General features: G+C 43.7%; 1 protein-coding gene across 3 annotated transcripts in view; it reads left to right on the forward strand.

The window, feature by feature from the left end:
• Window positions 1-7830: 7830 nt before the first annotated feature.
• The window catches only part of gabrb1 (gamma-aminobutyric acid type A receptor subunit beta1), a 43132-nt gene continuing 29056 nt past the window's right edge, over window positions 7831-21906 (forward strand). For 2 of the 3 annotated variants that reach the window (XM_061245093.1, XM_061245094.1), the window contains exons 1-3: window positions 8682-8761; window positions 8858-8949; window positions 9097-9164. In XM_061245093.1, the coding sequence (XP_061101077.1) occupies window positions 8682-8761; window positions 8858-8949; window positions 9097-9164 (240 nt within the window). Of the gene's footprint in view, window positions 7849-8681; window positions 8762-8857; window positions 8950-9096; window positions 9165-21906 lie in introns of those variants that run through there. The other variant, XM_061245095.1, reaches the window with a different exon arrangement.

Consider the following 21906-nt stretch of genomic DNA (forward strand, 5'->3'; position numbering starts at 1 on the left):
CCATGCCACCTCAAGAATCTATTTTAAAAAATAAAATAATAAAAAATAATAAAAAAATTAAATACAATTAGGCGGCACGGATGGTGCCGGTGGTACGGTTGGTAGCACTGCTGCTTCACAGCAAGGAGGTCCTCGGCTCGAATCCCGGTTGGCCGGGGCCTCTCTGGAGTTTGCATGTTCTCCCCGTGTTTGCGTGGGTTTCCTCCGGGTACTCCAGTTTCCTTCCACAGTCCAAAGACATGCAGGTTAGGCTGATTGGAGAGTCTAAATTGCCCATAGGTGTGAGTGTGTGAGTGAATGGTGTGTGTGCTCTGCGATGGACTGGCTACCTGTCCAGGGTGTATTCCTGCCTTTCACCCAATGTGTGCTGGGATGGGCTCCAGCCCCCCTGCGACCCTGTTCAGGATAAGCGGGTTAGGGTAATGAATGAATAAAATACAATTAACACCAGCCCATAAAATGGCACATTTGACTCTGAGGGCAAAAGCCCCCCTTGGGCCCTATCTGTGCACCTGCCCGGGTCCAAGCTTCTCTGATTATGTTTGTGAAAAAAAACCCAAGCCCAGTCACCTTTATCCAACACAGTGTCTGTGCTTCAAGGACGAAGAGAATTAGGACCTTCGACTATATCCTGACAGGGGGAGTCACCTGGTCTCACTGCTGAACACACCTCACAGCTGACCCATTACATTACATTACATTACGTGGTATTTAGCAGACGCTCTTATCCAGAGCGACGTACAACAAAGTGCAAATCAATCACAAGAACAAGTGCAAAAGTAGACCTGAGAGGACGGTACAGTTCCGAGTCCTAGTGTAAACATACAGAAATTCAGAACCCTTGAAGAGTACAATCAACATTCAAACTAGCATACCACTGTTGGCAGCTAGAATACTACAATAGCCAATAAAAACAACAATACCTATACAAGTAACAATATCTATACATAAGTGCCATGACGGTCTAAGGCCAATCACAGTGATTGTGAGTTGGGGAGGGAAAGGTGTAGCCTGAAGAGATGGGTCCATCGCTTTCGTCAGACTCTCGAAGGGGTCGTGACCGAAGAAGCTTCAGGACCACTGCTCTAAAGTGAGGCGGAAGTGCTGTAATCTTGCAAGAACACAGGTTGCAGAGATGATGTCATTAAAGCTGTGTCTCCCATGAATGCAGGTTACAAAATTGCCATGTGCAGAAACCCGATATATATTATACATATGGTCTTAAAAAAACCCCGAGTTTCTACCTCCATTAAATGTCCTGGCAAGCTATTCCACACAGTGACCACTCTCTGTGAAAAAAAATGTGAATGTCTGTGTGTAATTTATCCTTTGCTAATTCAGAGGGCGTACTGAGAAGAGACACAGCTCTTCAAGGGCAGTGGGTGAGTCTCCCGCCCTTAGCAAGACCAGAGGGGGGGTTGTGCCATGCTGCAGACTCCCCGTGACCTCTGATAGGCCCACAGAACACTCGAACACTGCCACTGTTGGCTTAGCAGAACGCTCTGTGTGCTTGTTAACTTGGTAATGTTCTGGCCTGCAGTCCTGCTAGCTAGAGCCACTACTAGCATGGTTAGGATTATGTAAAAAGATTGTTCTATATATATATTATTTTTATTTTACTTCTGTACTTTTCTCTACATTAAGGACACCCTCTTCCCTCTTTTGTAAAGAGCTCACTTGTAAATGAGCACTGGTCTCTCTGTGTGATTTATCCCTCAATATGAATAAAAATACAGGAATTCTGAAAGACAAGGCGCTTTGCTATACTGAAACCCAATGTGCCAGTGATGAAGAAAAATGAACGTATTTTCCTTGGGTTAAACCTTAAAGAGGTTTAAATGTTTATGTCCAAATTTGTTTTTAAAGACTTCAAAAGAGCGATCGACCTTAAAAAACGTCAGTCAACTCTACTTTGCATTTAAAATACTGTCGAAGAGACATTGCTAAATGCTACCGTTTTCTGGCAGACTTCATTAATCTTTTAACAGTGTTGTCCAGTAATGTGTCAACAAGCTAGTGCATAAACAATGCAGACGTTTATTGTGCCCTTGAGAATCAATGCAAGTCGGTCCAGCATATAATGATTTGATGCTAATAAAATTCTGCTTCCACTGAAATAAAACATTTTAGCATGATTTGCATGACTGCACAATGCGGGTTGTTTCCCTACTGTTTTTCTAATAAAGATTTAGCCATAAAATGCAAATAGCAGTTTGGATACTAAGGCGAGTGCTGTTATTGCCTCTATTTTAAGACAATGGTCTGGATTTAGTCACCATTTTATCCTGAACTTTAACTCACAATTAAATGCAATTGCTGCCATTTCTTCAAAACTCAATTAAGGCAGTTTACTGTGCACCCAAACCGACCTGGCCAACTGTGCTAGTGGAGAAAACACATTTCACTTGCATTTATTTGAAAGACAAAAGCAATATCTTGGAAATAACTGAAAACTTGCTTGTGTTCTTCTCAGCGTATGACTGCTAATTTCTCAGTAACAATAGATTAAGTGTTTCCATCATAATACTGTATGAGGTGCCTGTAGATTGCACTGCAGCATAATAATGTCCACACCAGCCATGACAAAAAACTGTGCTAAAAACCTGACTGTAAATAACTATAGCCATGAATAGCTAGTGCCACTGCAGTCTGTTTGCTGTGAGCCTGTATTCAGAGTTTGCGTCTGTTCTTCATAGGGTACTGGGACCTGGTAGGTTGGTGATTCAAGCCCTGGTATAGTCATGAAAAGATCTGCACAGCTGTTGAGCCCTTGAGCAAGACCCTTAACCCCACATTGCTCCAGGGGGGATTGTCCCCTGCTCAGTATAATCAACTGTAAGTTGCTTTGGATAATTGCTTAATTATCATAACTAATTATGAATAATGAATTCAATGCTGTTTGGACAATTCAGTTTTTGGATTGGTCGTGACAGACGAGCACTGCCTTGATCTTGAGTCCGATTGGTGGACCGCAGTGAGTGGGTGGACGCTGCTGACCTTTTTACCCCCATGAAAGGCATCATGGGAAATCCTGGCCGGTGTAAGGGAGCTGAATCTCTCCAGGGCATTCTGTAGGAGTTGCGCTCCATGTGAATTTGAGTCTGAAATCTGGAGAGCTCTCAAGAACACGAATGCTGGGCGGCGGTGAGGGGGTGGATTTGGTATCGCATTGTTCCAGCATCATGCTCAGAATATGCTTTTTAGTCTAAAATATGGCAAAACAAGAATATTAATATCTTGTATAAATGTATTGTATAGATATATAAAATTTTGTTGCACAAAGCTGTTGGCTGCTGGACCCCGGGACTGAGGAAAGGTGGTGTATATATCCCTCTAACAGCATACGCAGAGCAGAACAGCGTTTTTTAAAGGTCCCCATAAACCAGCGATGTGTGCACCTGCTACCCCCTCCCTGTTACACACACTTCTCATGAGGTCCCAACCCAGGAGACATGTCTCTCTCTCTCTCACACACACACACACACACACACACACACTCTCTCACTCTCATGCACACACACACCTGTGTACACCCACACATATGCTCGCACACACACCCACATACACTCTCTCTCGTACACACACACACACACACACACACACCTGTGTACACCCACATACATGCTTGCACACACACCCACATACACTCTCTCTTGTACACACACACACACACACACACCTGTGTACACCCACACACACACACATACTCTCTTTCTCATACACACACGCACACGCACGCTCGCACGGACACACACACATATACTCTCTCTCATACACACACGCTCTCTCTCTCATGCATACACACGCACACACACACATACTCTCTCTCTCATACACACACACACACCTACAGTACACGCAGCACAGAGACACAGGCATACACCCACACATGGACAGTGTGGGACTGCATATAGTCAGTCTCTCTCTGACGCTCTGGCTCAGTACAGGGGAGGGTGAGCAGTATTAGCGCACGCTGCTTTGGTTTCTGTGCTTCAGGTAGTCAGTGCACTTTCATTCTGTCTGTCCATTCAGCTATCCTTTCACCTGTTCACAGTGTGTGAGCTGTGTATGTGTGTGTGTATGTGTGTGTATGTGTGAGCTGTGTATGCATGTTTATGAGTGTGCATGGGTGAGCTGTGTAGGTGTGTGTGTGTATGTGTGTGTGTGTGTGTGTGTGTGTATGTGTGAGCTGTGTATGTGTGTGTACTCATCTGTATCCACTCTAACTTTTCTGCAACAGCCGGAGATTCATGCGCTGAACTTCCCAGTTGAAAGAAGGAGAGTGGGCCAGAGGAAGTCCCTGTTAAGGACGCAGAAGGACAGACTATGAGTCTTAAAGCCCATATCTCTGCTGGAGGATAATGCATTTGTGCTGACAGGGAACACATTTACTCACATTATTAGATCTGAGCAATGGCCTTGTCCGTTTTAAAGAGCTTCTGTAAATCTCTACGAGAGCTCCTCCAAGACTACACACACACAGAAGTGAATATTTTTTTATAAATCAACAATAGGATATGTCATTGTGATGCAGTGTGTGTGCCTCATGGGAATTCATTTTTTTATACTCCAGAAACTGGATTATAGTTAGTATATGTCTCATCTTACATTCCTAAGCACATCTGAGACTGTGTGACTGTATGACTTTGTGACTGTGTGTCTGTGTGACTGTGTGTCTGTGAGACTGTGTGACTGTGTGTCTGTGTGACTGTGTATCTGTGTGACTGCATGACTTTGTGACTGTGTGTCTGTGAGACTGTGTGTCTGTGTGACTGTGAGACTGTGTGTCTGTGTGACTGTGAGACTGTGTGTCTGTGTGACTGTGTGACCGTGTGTCTGAGACTGTGTGACTGTGTGACTTTGTGACTGTGTGTCTGTGTGACTGTGTGACTGTGTGTCTGTGTCTGTGTCTGTGAGACTGTGCGGCTGTGTGGCTGTGTGACTGTGTGACTGTGTGACTGTGTGTCTGTGTCTGTGAGACTGTGCGGCTGTGTGTCTATGTGACTGTGTGACTGTGTGTCTGTGTCTGTGTCTGTGTGACTGTGTGTCTGTGTGACTGTGTGACTGTGTGACTTTGTGACTGTGTGTCTGTGAGACTGTGCGGCTGTGTGACTCAGTAACAGAAATGGCAGTGTAGTTCCAGTTTGGCCTTTAAACTTTAAACTTGAGTAATGGAATGGCTCCTTCCTCCTAGACTTATATTTGTGTTTGATGGTATGCGTTTTTATCTTCCTGTCAAAAATCAACAATGCTTGAATATACAGTATACTGTAGATAGATCTACACACACACACGCATGCATGCACGCACACATGCAAACACACACAAACATACATGCGCACACACACACACACAAATGCATTCCCACATGGGCACACTGTACACACACATGCACACACATGCACAAATGAGTACAATGAAACGTACACTTCACATGCAAATTCACACACATCTGTCACACACTGTCATAGATGTATATTTGTAAGATTGCATGTGCGTGTACAGTATATGTGGTGAAGACTGTATGAACTCATGAACATTCACTCAGAGCCACGTAATCACACACACAGCCTCTCTCACACAGAACTCCATACCACTACATACCAAGAAGAAAGGTAACTACAGGAAGTGTCTGTCTTAGCAGGGTAGAGGAGGGTCAAAGTTCATGGAGCCACTGATGAACTTTGACATAATTACACTTAACAGGTTTTTAAATGTCATTTCTATTGTCCGTTCTCTGATTCTTTTTTACCTGGAAAGTTGTTAGGAAACTTGGGCCTAAAAAGTCACAGTTTTCCTTTAATGTGAATAGCAGGAACACCCATAACCCTGCCTTTCCCATTCCTCACTGCTGGACCCAATAAACGGAACAGAGAATGATTAAGAGAACACATTCTGTCCTGTTTTTGTGCTGTGAATCACTGCGGCCACTCCAGATTATTGATCAGAGGTCCCACGCTTAATTCCAGGATGTGTGACGAAGTGTCTCTCCTGATCAGATGTTGACGATTTTGTTATCGTCATGTCAGGCTCAGGTTAGGCCGTTATTTTTTGGTGTTAATAATAATCATCATCAATATCACCATCAATCGTCATTAAAATCATCATCAATATTGTCATCAATAATCATCATCAATATCATCATCAATATCATCATCAATGATCATCAACAATCATCCATCATCATCAGTTAAGTTGAATGTCCAGTTTACATCCAAAATAATGCACATGTAGTTATTTTGTGACCAGATAACCTGATTTTGGAAATAACATGCAACAGGCTACATGGTAACAATAATCAAATTTGTCTGATTCTGCCCAATCCGATCCATGATTGGTCCAAAGCTAAAGCCTGTCTGGTGTGTTTTCTTTACCCAGTAGCCAGCGTAATCATCCCACGATCAGAGTGACAGCTGTCCAGCTGCCTGCATTGTCAAAATGTCATTTCACATTTATGTTCCAGTTGCTATTATTAGATACCCATCAGATAGCCACAAATCTTGATGCCATTGTCAAGTTTAATTAGCGATTATACTTTTATTGGTTGACATTTGTATTTAATTATCATTGGTATTTGGGAATAGTACTTATCGCGGTTCTATAGCTGAACTGAACGCGCTGACGGAAGGCTTGGTACTGAAATGCAGTGATGATCTATAGTCTTTATGTTCCCCCAGGTCTAGCATATGGGTTTCACTGGCCTGGAGCTGTTTGAGTTTTGATTTACTGGTCACACTTTACAATAAGGTTCATGACTTGGCATTAACTGATGTAGTTAACATGAATGAATGATGGACAAATACATGAATTAAGCATGAAATTTTCATTTTTCATTAGTTAATGTATTTGTTAACAACTAATGTATTTCTTACATGATATATATACATTCACAAACCATCGGATGAACTTATAGTTAGTTAACCAATAGCGAATACATTAACAGATTTTTTCATTCCAATATGAATTGGTGAAGAGTTACCGATGTTTTTTCCCCTGAACCCTGCTGACTGTCTGAACATCTCCAGCACCCAGTATAGACCCCCACTGAAACACTCTCTCCTATTAACCTCCACACAAATTCAGTCGAACAGACTTGGCTGCTCACACTCAAAATGTTTTTCAATGCATGGATATGATGGGCTGCTCAGGTTTGATTCAATGTGTTTTTTTTTACTTTTGCAAACAGATGGGTGTAATTCCACAGCTTGAGGGCAATTTGGGCACTTCACAGACACAGACAGCCTCCGACAACAGCAAAATCAACTACACAAAATGTTTGGGCAAGGGAGAAAACTTTTCCAAGTCAAAGTTAAGGATAATTTTTTTTTATTGAATCCAGGCCACAAATGTGCAAGTTATGTAGTCTGAATAAGTCTGTAAATATGCCATTAAAATGTGGCATGTGTAAGATGAGATCAGGTAGTCTGCAACTCTGGCAAAGTAGAACTGTAGCGTGCTGCCTAACTGGGCAGATGGGAGCATTGCATTTTTTAGAGTTAAAGTGAATGCGGTTCATAGGGAAGAACTTTGGTGCCATTTGAAATGTGTAGAGATTCGGCTCAATGTCATCTGCTAGCAGTCCAAGTACGCTGGCAGTCGGGCTTAGGAAAAACTTCAATTTTGTGTGCATATGCACACCAGCACACATTCATGCTTATCTTTCCTGTAATTGCAGACTGTTTAAAATAAACAACCATTACTTTCAGTGGGCTAATGGCGAAATTACTCTTACTCAATGATAAATGCAGCCGATCATTTGTTTGCATTATTATTTATTTCATCATTAATTTTTGGTAATGATCCATTGAGGCAGTAGAAAACCAGCAGTCAAGTAGTTTAAGTCACCCAGTTCCCCCACTTAAAGCAAATGCGTTTAGTGATACATTTGTCCATAATTGTAGAGACGCACCTCAATGAATTTAAAAAGGGAGCTGTACGGACCACGCAGCTCAAAAGCCGTATTATTGACTGCAATAACTCATAATTACTGTTTCCCTTTTTTACCCCGAGTGGTCAAAACGTTAGTTGTGGGAGCCACACAACGTCATTTAACTTGCTGCGGGCGCCGTCTTCGTTCTTTTTTTTCTTTTTTGTGCACTGCGATTTTTACTGCCTCTGCTCGGCTGCACCCTAACAAATAATTTAAACTTGATTGCCAAAACGCAACGTGCTGGTAATGGACGACGGGCGCTCTCGAAGCCGAAGAACATGCGCAGCTTCCCAAACGTGCTTGTGTTCCAGGATGTCCTGTGCATCGCTGATTAAAGGTGGACAGGATGCTGCTTTGAATGCCACTATTCTTTAAGATCGTCGCTCTTACAACACAGAGAGACAGGATGCAAATCTGATCCGGACACTCCTGTGTTTGATGAAATGCTCAAATTAGCCGAAGGGGATCGCTTCTGACCGGCATATTGATTCAGTTCTGCAACTACGTTCACGACCTCCGCGCGAACTACACGGCGGTGAATAAAACGCATATAAAACGTTAATTTATATAAATGTATTTTTTTCATTTTCTCGGTATTTACGAAGGAGATAAAACAATTTCCAAGAGAGCAGTGTTTTGATGTTAAATTACGCGCATGCGTTGCTGTTGTCGGAATCGTTGTGCTGTCTATAGTCAGAAGTTGCGTTACTTTAATCTTTGCTGAAAGTCGTTTCTTTTATCAAAGTTAGGAATGTGGACGGTTGGAGACAGAGGATGTTACGGGATTGTGTCGCTTTCCCTCGCGGTCGCCATGGTGAGCTGTGCTCAGAGGTGAGGTCTTCTGAATGTATGAGCTGCTTCCTCCTGCCCTGTGCGCTCCTTCACTCGGCTGTGATTCTGAGCCAATTCCGCCTCTCTTCCCTTTAGCGCAAACGAGCAGAGCAACATGTCATATGTGAAAGTCACCGTGGACAAACTGCTCAAAGGATATGACATTCGGCTAAGGCCTGATTTCGGAGGTAACGTTTTATGTTTAACACAACAAATTCAATGTTCGTTTACATACTGCCAAACAGTTGGCGGTCAGCTTGGCGCAGGCATGGATTGTTCAGTCATGTTCTGAAGTGCCAGGACTCTAAAACCTGCCTTTTATATGCTATTCAAAGGTGCTCCTGTCGACGTGGGAATGAGCATAGACATCGCTAGCATCGATATGGTCTCTGAAGTTAATATGGTGAGTACATTTGGAGTCAACAAGACCCTATACGCAGACAGAATGACACAACATCTCAGGGGAATAATGTTACTTGTTTAAAGGTATCATGGCAACGAAGTCATACGTGAACGCAGCAGCGCTGTCTCCTGGGTTTAGTTGTGTTAATACGTGACTTTCGTTTTCTGGAATTCTTGCTGGGAATTTAGAATGGTTTAAATTACAGTATTTCCAGAAGGTCTTTGATTTGTTAAACGCGACTAATGCCGCCATCTGTCGATTAATAAACCCCTCTGCGTTTCAGAACCATGGAGAGATCCCCAATCTGTCATTTATATGCATACAGTTCAGTAATATTTATATGCAGTAAAGCTCAAGATTAAACAGTATTCAGAGAAGTGTGTGTGTGTGTGTGTGTGTGTGTGTCTGTGAGAGAGAGAGAGAGAGAGAGAGAGAGAGAGAGAGAGAGAGAGAGAGAGCACGTTGCTATTGCTCATGAAATGTCCACACACGCGTAGCCTACCTTTATTGTGGCTTCAGTGACATCCGCAGTCTGTGAAAAATAAATAAATTAAAGTGAACATGATTTTGAAATTCAGGTTTGGTGTCCTGGTTTGAATGCAGCCATTGCATAATGCATCCAGTGATTCAACAATCAGCCCAGGCGGAAACGGTGCGCTTTATACGCACGTGTTGTGCATACGAGTGGCCTCGGTAATTCGGCACGTCTATCACGGATTGCACAAGACACGTTTCTAGGTGGATTCTCTGTTCCATACTTGAGCCTAAGATCTTCCTGTTTTGGGTTTTGGATGGTTGACGCACTGAGATGCACAGACAGTTGTCTGTTATTGTTGAATCATTCCTCCAGGTGTGTGTTCACAGGCTGTGCAGTCAGCGTTTAGACGCAATCGCTGGCCTCTCTTACGGCTCGGCCTGTGGCGAAGCCGGGCGCTTAACTGTCCACATCAGCCAGGAATGGGCCTAAAGTAACAGCCGAGAGTTTCAGAGAAGGTCAGAGATTGTTGGGTTTGAATTAGTTTGCTTAGATTGTTCAAATCCCTTTTCCTCGCCCCCGTGTCTTCCCTGTGCTCCCATCCCTGGGGCTCCTACTCACTTTCCCAAAGTCAGAGTGTAGTGAGCAGAGCAGGGAGGTGCAGGGAGGGCAAATGGAGGGAAGAGACTGACCTCTTTCTGACCTCAGTGATGCGATATCTGCCATCCAGGGCCACGTTCAGCCCAAACAAAACATAGCAAAACATTTATTTAAACAGAAAGGGTGGTGCGTTGATCATCCTGTTGCAAACCATGGGTGGATTAATTGACGTAGTAAGGTTTGCTCCTATGATGTCTGTGCAGGTGTTCTCCAGTCTTTAAACCATAGGCCTACGTGATTATTGACTCGGGCTACACCTGTGACTCACCCACCAAACGGAGCAAACATACCTCAAAGCCTGTTGCCAAACGTTAGACACTGTTGGTAGGAAACATGTCTTTCAACACAGCAACCATATCAAGATGTAACAAAACTAGTTTGCTAGTTATGGCTTTAAAAAATATTTCCAGCTGTAATTATTTTGCACTGTATGGGACATCAGAACCCAGATCAGAACATGTGTACCAGTGTGTGCACTCTCAGAAAAAGATCTTTATGGAACCCTCCATCAGAACCATTTTGCCTGACAAAGAAACATTTTGGAAGCATGTTTTCTCAGAGTGCAGGAGATGTGAACAGAAACATGTGAACCAGCGTGACCTGAGATGGTCAGGAGCCAGGACATCCAGCACATTTCACTTCAGCTTTTACTGCTGTCAGCCCTTTTCCTCTCTAATTATAGACGCCGGCATTCCCTCTAGTCGCATCACACTGAACGCTGTTCAGCGTGACGGCCTGAAATTCCCAGATGCCAATACCTTTAGGGAAAAGCTTCCCCAGTCCCAGCAGGACCCTGGCGGTGTAATTATGAGCCAATCGGATGTTCCTAACCTCTCTCTGAGGGCAATCACATCACCACTTTCAGCACGGCGATAAGATTCATAAATAAATTACGACCTTTAAAAGTGCAGTTAATTAAAAATCAATGGAATATGGGTCTCTGCCTGACAATCAGCCCGGGAAATGTGTTAATGTAGAACAAAACCCAGCTCTAATCATATGGTAAAATTAAACTTTAAAAAGCCCACAGCTGTGATCTTATAAACGCATTGTAACAGTGACTAGCTTTGTTGAGCCAATGTTGTGGCTTTCTTGATTTAGACAAGTTTTTGATTTGTGTAACATCTGATTTTTCCTAGATTTGAATACATCTAAAAGCCATTGAAGACATCTGACATATAGTATAGCAAACAAATACGGGATTGCAAACACTAGAGAAATTAATATTTAAACCTGATGGAATTTACAGTTGAGGTTTAGCTCAAAGACCATCTTAACCTCTGAATCCAAACATTAAAACATTTGAAAGAATACTAGATAAAAATTCAGAGCAATTACACATTTTTTCCATTTGGTCATACATATGTATATAAGTCATCTGCGGAGGGGCTGCAGAAGTTTCTGGAATAAGCACACTGCCTGCAGCAGCATGGGTTGTGAATAGTGTACCGGGGTGAAGCACAGTGTGGATGCTGTCTGAAGCTCTGAGGAGCAGCAGCATGGGTTGTGAATAGTGTACCGGGGTGAAGCACAGTGTGGATGCTGTCTGAAGCTCTGAGGAGCAGCAGCATGGGTTGTGAATAGTGTACCGGGGTGAAGCACAGTGTGGATTCTGTCTGAAGCTCTGAGGAGCAGCAGCATGGGTTGTGAATAGTGTACCGGGGTGAAGCACAGTGTGGATGCTGTCTGAAGCTCTGAGGAGCAGCCACATGGGTTGTGAATAGTGTACCGGGGTGAAGCACAGTGTGGATGCTGTCTGAAGCTCTGAGGAGCAGCAGCATGGGTTGTGAATAGTGTACTGGGGTGAAGCACAGTGTCTATGCTGGCTGAAGCTCTGAGGAGCAGCAGCATGGGTTGTGAATAGTGTACTGGGGTGAAGCACAGTGTGGATGCTGTCTGAAGCTCTGAGGAGCAGCAGCATGGGTTGTGAATAGTGTACTGGGGTGAAGCACAGTGTCTATGCTGGCTGAAGCTCTGAGGAGCAGCAGCATGGGTTGTGAATAGTGTACTGGGGTGAAGCACAGTGTGGATGCTGTCTGAAGCTCTGAGGAGCAGCAGCATGGGTTGTGAATAGTGTACCGGGGTGAAGCACAGTGTCTATGCTGGCTGAAGCTCTGAGGAGCAGCAGCATGGGTTGTGAATAGTGTACCGGGGTGAAGCACAGTGTGGATGCTGTCTGAAGCTCTGAGGAGCAGCAGCATGGGTTGTGAATAGTGTACTGGGGTGAAGCACAGTGTGGATGCTGTCTGAAGCTCTGAGGAGCAGCAGCATGGGTTGTGAATAGTGTACTGGGGTGAAGCACAGTGTGGATGCTGTCTGAAGCTCTGAGGAGCAGCCTCATTGGGTGGTATGAAGGCTGCTGGTACAAACTGTCATCGCTTTTTCCTGTTTTCTTCTTTTCAGCACCTTTGTTTCCTTTGTTTGCTTGTTTATATTGTTTTTGCAAAGTCCTTCTCTGTGTTCCTGTACTGGCAGGTTACACTATTGATATGTAATATTCTGCACGTGTTACACTTAACATTCAAGGTAGAATATTTTAATTTGTGTACTGTTATATTAATGGTATTTTACATTCTGTGCATGTTAAATTATTTATATGTAACAGTTAAGATGTAATATTTCAAGTGAACTCAAGTGAACACTTGAATTGTTGTATTGTTGCATTTTGTGGTATACTTTATTTCTGGATATATTGCGTTCTGGCTGTGTAGGATTGCGGCCACGTACAGTCTTGGTTGTTACATGTTGGGTATAATATATTTCACAGGATTGTTTGGAAGATTCTGGCTTTGTTGCATAATGGGAATGTGACATTATGGGCCTGTTACATTATGACTGTTGCACCATGGTTAGGTCTGCATGTTACACTCCCGATGACATGACTTCTTTTGGTCTGTAGGTATTACTGAGCAGGGTATTAGGCTCTGGGCTTGAGGGCTGTGTGTTGATTTTTTTGACTGGGATATGGTTTTCTATGCTGTGCTAGAATATGATTTAATGTGTTCGGTTGTTGGCTAAGCTATTGGCCAGGATGTTGGGTTGTTGGAAGGGCTGTGGGTCTGTCTGCTGAATTGCGGCCAGGATCTGTTTGTTGGGTTTTTGGCTTGGATATGGATCCTGCATGTTGGGTTGTAGACTGACTGTTGAGCCTTTTGGCTGGGCTGTAGGCTGTAGAGTGTTGGCTTGTTTGCTGGCTGTGGTTCTGCTGTTTGTGATACGGTTTTGTATGTTGGGTTATTGGCCAGGCTATAACCAACAAAAGTTGATTTGTTTGAAGCCTGCATTTGTCACCAGGGGTCCACCAGTGTTACAAAGGGGGCAGGGAGGTGGGCATGAATCCTGAAAGCTTTGGGTTCGAGCCCCTAGTCAGTTTATGAAAAGGATTTTAACTGTAGGTTTTTTCCCCATAAAGTATTCACTCATTCAAATTGAGGATAGGTAAAGAATATGTATATATATATATATATATATATATATATATATATATATTACATTGTATTTTATTACACTACCCTGTTTTCATTTCTTAAATATACTAATATTCCATTTTATTTGTTTTATTAAATGTCTCTGCGATGCATGTTGTAGCTTTTGTTTAGTGAAGTGCTACATAAATAAAGATGTTTTATTTATTATTATTATTAGATACTTTTGACGATGAATTTGAAGCCTGCTTGCCCTGCTCCAGGTACTGGCACACAGCATTCGCCGAGCTGAGATTCCCATCTGCTTCCACATTCCATCAGAAACAGGCTCTTTCTCCTTCTAGAGGTCAGGAATGTCATTTTAGCCGCACGTCGTCCTTTTATCCCAGCGACGCTATTCAATCATCCTGCGGATTGTCTGAGTGATTGAACATTCTGGAAGGCCTCCAAGACCATCATTTTTTAAAGTATCAGAAACATAAATAAATATGTGACATCCTGAGTAACAAACACTCAGGGTAAAAGCAAACAATAACGGTGTGGCTTTGAGTCCCGGCAAATATGACATGTTCCTGTTGAAATGAAAAGATTTTTGACATTTTAATAAATATTATTCAGGCTGTGATTATTCTGTCTCTCATGCATTTGGTGCATTTGGTTTGGTGCATTTGGTTAGATAAGGGCGCTATTTTGAGAAGAGCATTTGGTTAGGTGCATTTGGTTATCACAACTGATGGCCAATCCCTTTATGTTTCAGGGGCTCAGAATTTTTTGTTTTCTGTTTTCCCCCCTCTTTGGAAAATACCCACAATGCAGTAGCGCAGCTCTTGAATGGCACTGTTCTAAGCACACGTTGATTGGTTCATTAATAGACTTATTGGCGTATGTTGGTGGGGACCTCATTATGGTGGGGAAGGTGCATAAACCCCAAGGTGTAGAGCAATGTGCATCACGCACAGACGCCGATCAGCAGCTGTCAGGTAGTGACACACTCCAGCTGCACTCATGCAGTGAGCCAGCACTGTTTTCTCAGCTGTGATCGATACACATTGATTGGCTGCTCACTGGGGATTCTGATCATTGATTGGCTGCTCATTGGGGAGGCAGCGCATTGACTGGCTGCTCACAGGGGAGGCTGGGCATTGATTGGCTGCTCATTCAGAGGCCTCGCTGTGGCTCCTTGGGTTCTGTGCAGTGTGTGATCTATCGATTGGGCTCTTTGATTTATGTGCTCCTCGCCTCTTTTAGATGTGGCTTTATACCACTCTGCTCCAGTATTTCTGTTCTATGACTTTCCCCAGCCTGCAGCTGTGGGTTTCTTCTGTGCTAAAACAAACATTTACACACACTGACAGAGACACCCAAACATCAACATCTAAATACACAGCATGATTACACTCCTGCATGCATGTACAAATATGCATAGACACATCAACACACGCCCAAACACACATATGCTGATCCACGCGCACACACACACACACACAGACACACACACACACACACACACGCTCACACGTACACATATGCATGTAGATCCACATGCACACACATAAACACGTGTGTATACATATGTAGACACCCTGGTCCAAGGTGTGTTTCCTAATTGCCATGGTTTTCTAGGCTGGAATGATATGGAACGGCCCATCTGCTTTAAAAGAATTTGGAGGCTGGTTCTCTCACACTTCTTGAATGGGGAAAGTTCCTGGTTGGTTGTGCCGTGAATCATACTTCTTATGTGTGAGTTCAGCTAAAAACCTTCCTCTGGGATTATAAATAGGCCTTTTTACTGCAGAGAAGATGCCCTTTTAGTCCCTGTGTAATATTATTATTATTATTATTATTATTATTATCATTATTATTATTATTATTATTATGATTGTATAGTATACGTGGCTGTGTATAGTATCATGCTAGGCAAACAAAAATATGTGCAATGCAGTAAAGCTGTGTGTGATTGTGTATGTGTCTGTGTGTGTGTTTGTGTGTGTTTGTGTGTGCGTGTGTGTGTGTATTAGTGTTTGTGTGTGTGCGTGCTTGTCTGTGTGTGTGTGTGTGTGGGTGTGTGCGTGTGTAAGAATGTTTGTGTGTGTGGAGTATGCAGTGCTATGTGTGACATTTACCCCCCAGAGCAGAGTGTACGCATCATCCTGCCCCCCCCACCCACCCACCCCCCATCACCATGACGCATGCAGACCGCACTTCTTTGCGAAGAGAGGTGTGACAGGAATTTAAAGTGCAGATCTTTTGGGTGGTAGATTTTTTCCACTACCCCCCTCCCCCTTCCACATTCTCATCAATTCCTTAATGTCTCCGGGATCAAGCTTCGCACAAATGCACATTTATGAATCTATTTTCCACATGATTAGGATGTGCTGAATGCACAAGAAATATTTAGTTATTTATGCATTCCTGTTTTATTTTTTCTTGTTTTCGTGTGTCCATACACAAAATTGTTCATATTGTGTTACTGCGTGTGTCCGTGTGTGCATGTGTATGTGTGTCTCTGTGTGTGTGGGTGTCTCTGTGTGCACATTTGCTTGTGTGTGTACATTTTTAATTTCATTGTACACCCGGTTGGAAAGAGACCTGCCAAAATACTTTGACTATTATTGATTGTGTATTTGTTTATTTATAGCTGTGTAAAGAGGCTCACAGACTGGCAGCTGGCCTGTCTGTGTGGACGGCATGGATTATAATAGTTAAACAGCACACAGTGCTGGACTGTGGCTCCATGGACAGACATGATGAAAGTTTATGTGGAGCTGGTACGTCTGGCTTGAACCCGAGTGTAGATTGGTATTCTCTAGGCAAGATGGGTTTGAATTTATGTGTGTGACGGTGCTGGGTTTGATGGTGCTGGGTTTGTGTGTGAGGGTGCTGGGTTTGTGTGTGTGTGTGTGTGTGAGGGTACTGGGTTTGGGTGTGTGTGAGGGTACTGGGTTCGGGTGTGTGTGTGAGTGTGCTGGGTTTGGGTGTGTGTGAGGGTGCTGGGTAAGGGTGCTGGGTTTGGGTGTGTGTGAGGGTGCTGGGTTTGGGTGTGTGTGTGAGGGTGCTGGGTTTGGGTGTGTGTGTGTGTGTGTGTGCTGGGTTTGTGTGTGTGTGTGTGTGTGCTGGGTTTGGGTGTGTGTGTGAGGGTGCTGGGTAAGGGTGCTGGGTTTGGGTGCTGGGTTTGTGTGTGTGTGTGAGTGTGCTGGGTTTGGGTGTGTGTGAGGGTGCTGGGTAAGGGTGCTGGGTTTGGGTGTGTGTGTGAGGGTGCTGGGTTTGGGTGTGTGTGTGAGGGTGCTGGGTTTGGGTGTGTGTGTGAGGGTGCTGGGTTTGGGTGTGTGTGTGTGTGTGTGCTGGGTTTGTGTGTGTGTGTGAGTGTGCTGGGTTTGGGTGTGTGTGTGTGCTGGGTTTGGGTGTGTGTGTGAGGGTGCTGGGTAAGGGTGCTGGGTTTGGGTGTGTGTGTGAGGGTGCCGGGTAAGGGTGTGCATGTGAGGGTGCTGGGTTTGGGTGTGTGTGTGTGAGGGTGCTGGTGTGCTGGGTTTGGGTGTGTGTGAGTGTGCTGGGTTTGGGTGTGTGTGTGAGTGTGCTGGGTTTGGGTGTGTGTGAGGGTGCTGGGTTTGGGTGTGTGTGAGGGTGCCGGGTAAGGGTGTGCATGTGAGGGTGCTGGGTTTGGGTGTGTGTGTGTGAAGGTGCTGGTGTGCTGGGTTTGGGTGTGTGTGAGTGTGCTGGGTTTGGGTGTGTGTGTGAGTGTGCTGGGTTTGGGTGTGTGTGAGGGTGCTGGGTTTGGGTGTGTGTGAGGGTGCTGGGTTTGGGTGTGTGTGTGTGTGTGTGTGAGTGTGCTGGGTTTGGGTTTGTGTGTGAGGGTGCTGGGTTTGATGGTGCTGGGTTTGGGTGTGAGGGTGCTGGGTTTGGGTGTGTGTGTGAGGGGGCTGGGTTTGGGTGTGAGGGTGCTGGGTTTGATGGTGCTGGGTTTGGGTGTGAGGGTGCTGGGTTTGGGTGTGTGTGAGGGTGCTCACTCAGTCCTCTGTAAATATTTTAAGTGAGTAATGTAGCAGAAATTGAGAAGCCTCTGTCCACTGAGAGGGGAAATGATTAATGGAAAGAAGTGTGAGATGTATTCTGCTGTTGCATGTTATTTGAGCCAAGGCTTTTAATGCATTTCCTCTGTGCGATGAGAGAGAGGAGGCAGGAGAGGGTTGAGGTAGACACACACCCCACCCCCTCTGTGTGTTTGGAGAGGAGAGATATCTCACTGGGCTTCTTGTTTCCCAAAACAGCCTGTCTTATTCGGTATCTGGGAGAAACTGTAAACTGCTGCCCTGAAACTAAGGGTTCTTAAGGCTTAAGGGTCTAAATACTGATTTAATTGTTTGGATTGTCAAGCATTTAATATGGGTATTATTTATATAAAAGATACTATATTGCCATACATTTTTTTGTCAAATTGTTAGTTCATTTGTTCAGAGATGTGTATTAGGAAAGCCTCCCTCAGCTTCTTTAAAGAGCAGTAGCTTCAGTTGCAGGTAAACCCCATGGTATAGCAGCTTACTCATTCCACAAAGTGAGAAATTCTGTGATCAGTTCATCTGTCCATTTGCATTACTGTGGTGAGAGAGATGAATATCCCCTAATTAATAACTTCATTAGTTAATGCCAACTCATGTACCTTATTGTAAAGTATGACCATAAGAGTTTAGGTTGAGTATGCCATCTAGTCAAGACAGGCCTATTTGTTGATAAACTAGTATTATAGACTGTTGCACTCTACTTTTAGCACACTGCAGCATTGTTTTTGTGACCTGAGCTTGATCTATTCCCAAATAAAAAGTGTCATGACATGTCAGCTTGAATCACATGAACACAAAACCTCTGTGGCTTCTCAGTCAGAACAGAGAGGAGTAAGATATTATGCGTTTATCTGATTTGAAAACCTACACCCCACCTATCTCTCGCTTGGCAGTCTTGACTTATACAGGATAGCATACTATAGGCTAATGGCGGGCCCAATGATTTTAATATCTCAGAATTCAATTGGAGTGTCATTATGGAAAAGTTAAAATCACATTTGTAAAGATTTGACTGCCGCATGATTGACCATGCAGACATACTGCCGCGTGATTGGCCATATAGGCATACTGTCACGTGATTGGCCAAGCAGGCATACTACCATGTGATTGGCTTGCAGATATACAGTACTGCCATGTGATTGGCTGTGCAGACATACAGTACTCCCATGTGATAGGACATGCAAACATGCTGCCATGTGATTGGCTGTGCAGACATACTGCCATGTAATTGGCCATTCAGGCATAATGTCACATGATTGGACGAATATACATACTGCCATTTGATTGGCTGTGCGGACATACAGTACTGCCATGTGATTGGCTGTGCAGATATACAGTACTGCCATGTGATTGGCCATGCAGACATACTGCCATGTAATTGGCCGTGCAGACACACTGTCATCTGATTGGTGGTGCAGACACAGTGCCTCATGATTGGCCATGCAGATATACTGCACAGACTTGGGATAGGTTTCACATCAGGAGCCACATCAGGCGGTAGCATCTTGAGCAGACTGATATTCAGCTCCTCTTTTTAAAGGGCAGCTCTGAAGTTGGGTCAGAAGAGTGCCAGGTTCAAAAGGGTTCTTCGGCTTGTCTTTATTTTTGTTTTTGTTTGTTTTTAGTCAGTGACATTGTACCTCTCCTGAGACAGAAAATCTGAAACCTCACCCATCCTCACATGGTCGTCTCTGCTGTGTGTTTGTGAGGGTGGGTGGTGTACCAGAGAGAAAGATAATGTGGCCCTCAAAAGTAACATATTTTTAATTTTACAAAAATGTTTCATAATCATTAAGCTATGATTTGCAGCATGATGATCCCTAGAAAATCCTATATTAAACAGTGCAATTAAAAGTGTGTTTGTAAAGACAACACCATCACTAAAATTCATCATATTTCATGTACAGTTGAAAGGTCATCAATCCTGCAAATTGATTTTTAATTACACTAGAGCCACAGAGCCACAGACCATATATTTACAGACGGACTGTTGAGCTGAACCCAGTATAAAAGCAGGAGTAGCACAGGATTGCGTTTTATCAATGGTCAGGAAGTGTGGAATGGAGAGTCTTTAGAGATCCAGGAAGTGAAGAATGATGTATCCAGGAAGTGAAGAATGAAGTATCCAGGAAGTGAAGACTGATGAATCCAGGAAGTGAAGAATGATGTATCCAGGAAGTGAAGACTGATTAATCCAGGAAGTAAAGAATGATGAATCCAGGAAGTGAAGACTGATAATCCAGGTAGTGAAGAATGACGTATCCAGGAAGTGAAGAATGACGCATCCAGGAATTTATGACTGATGTATCCAGGAAATGAAGGATGATTTATGCAGGAAGTGAATGATGATTTCTTAATGGAAAATAGCAAAGGATATATTCCACAGAAATTAGCAACATTTCTTTCACACAGAGTGGTCACTGTGTGGAATAGGTTGCCAGGAAATGGAGTGGAGGCAGAAACACTTGATACGGCACACTATTTGGTTTTTAGGCAAACCAAGCAGTAGGTTCACCTGGGTGGTAGGAAAAGGCGAGCATTGTTGGGTTGAATGGCCTGTCCTCGTCAATATGTTATGTCGCGTTATGTTATCCAGGAAGTGAAGAATTATTACATGGGAAGTGAAGGAATTTAGAGAGCAGCAGCCTAAAATGGCGGGGAGTCGGCAGGTCAGAGGTCATGTTAAGGGCCGACCAAGAGCTTCAAAGAAATACATTTCAGAGGGAAAAAACTGACCACCATTCTGCCTGCAGCAAATTTACAGATGAAAAGGATATATTTATTACGCGTAGCTGTGTGTGTAAAACCCCCAGGCCTTAGGTCTCAGCACAAGTTACACATAGATGTATCCCATGGCCACAGAAAAGCCAAAACATAATTAGGAAAAATGCTGAAAGAAGCTGAACGAGAACGAGAGACACCCCACTCCTCTGCCTGGGGCTGAGTGGATGACAAACAGGCCTTTTTTATTTCTTTATTTTGCTTTATGTTTCATTCTTTCCTCTTCCTTGTCATTTTGTGGGCTCAGCCTGTCGACAGCCAGCTATCATTAATGGCATTGTGTGCTGTCAAAATTACATGATTTAACAGCACTGCAGGTCCTTATCTCCTGCAAATGGAAAGAGCATAATAGTCAGAATATAAAATGAGTCTGCCTCTGCTGCTCTGGCCCAGACTCAGCCTGCTATGCGCTGAATACTGACACGCTGCTGTGTTTGTACAGTACAGTATGTCTGCAGCGACACAATACTGAAATACAATAGTACTACAGATATAACTAAGGGTATATCTGTAGTTATATAGTACATATCTGCACTGCTTTATAGCTCATATATGGGTGTACAGCATATATCTTCAGTGATATAGTGTCCACAGATCTACGGTGTTCTCGTATAATAGGGATAGAGAGATAAATACAACTAGAGAGAGAGAGAAAGGGGTGTGTGAAGGGAGAGACTGAGAGAGAAAATGAGAAACAGATTATTATTATTATTATTGTTATTATTATTATTATTATTATTATTATTATTATTGTTATTATTATTTATATAGCACATTTCCAGAGCCCCAGGTCACTTGACAAAGTTAAAAGGGTAAAAGCGGCAAGTACAGTACATACAGAAGGCAAAAACAATAGATAGAGTAGCACAGTAATGACAGAGGGAGTGCAGAATAAGGTAAAATCACAAACAGGGACGGTAAAAGTCAAAGTAAAAATATAAAACACACAGAGTGCCACTCCCTCGGTGTCACGGCTGACCTGGCGAGCCGGCACGAGCGCGCTCACCTCAGGCAACCTCTCCAGAGGCTCACCTGGCGGAACGGGCAGGTACAGGTCCGCCATCAGGATTCCAGTCAGGGAGAGAGACAGGCGGTGAAGCGGTGGCCATGTTCCCTCCTCAGAAATGATTTTATAAAAAGGCCCTTTCTCAGCCCCGGTGACGGGCACACTCACATACTCTCTGAGCAGCCAGCCAGCGCAGATAAAGAGCCAGGTGACGTGCAGAGAATACAGACTGCAGGGTGAGCCACACGGTAAACACAGTAAACACATTTAACACATTTTACAAGTGTAATACATTTAACATAGTTTACACAATTAACAAATTCAATACATTTAACTGGCA

The sequence above is a fragment of the Conger conger genome, chromosome 6 (genome assembly GCF_963514075.1).
Source record: "Conger conger chromosome 6, fConCon1.1, whole genome shotgun sequence".
Taxonomy (NCBI): Eukaryota; Metazoa; Chordata; class Actinopteri; order Anguilliformes; family Congridae; genus Conger; species Conger conger.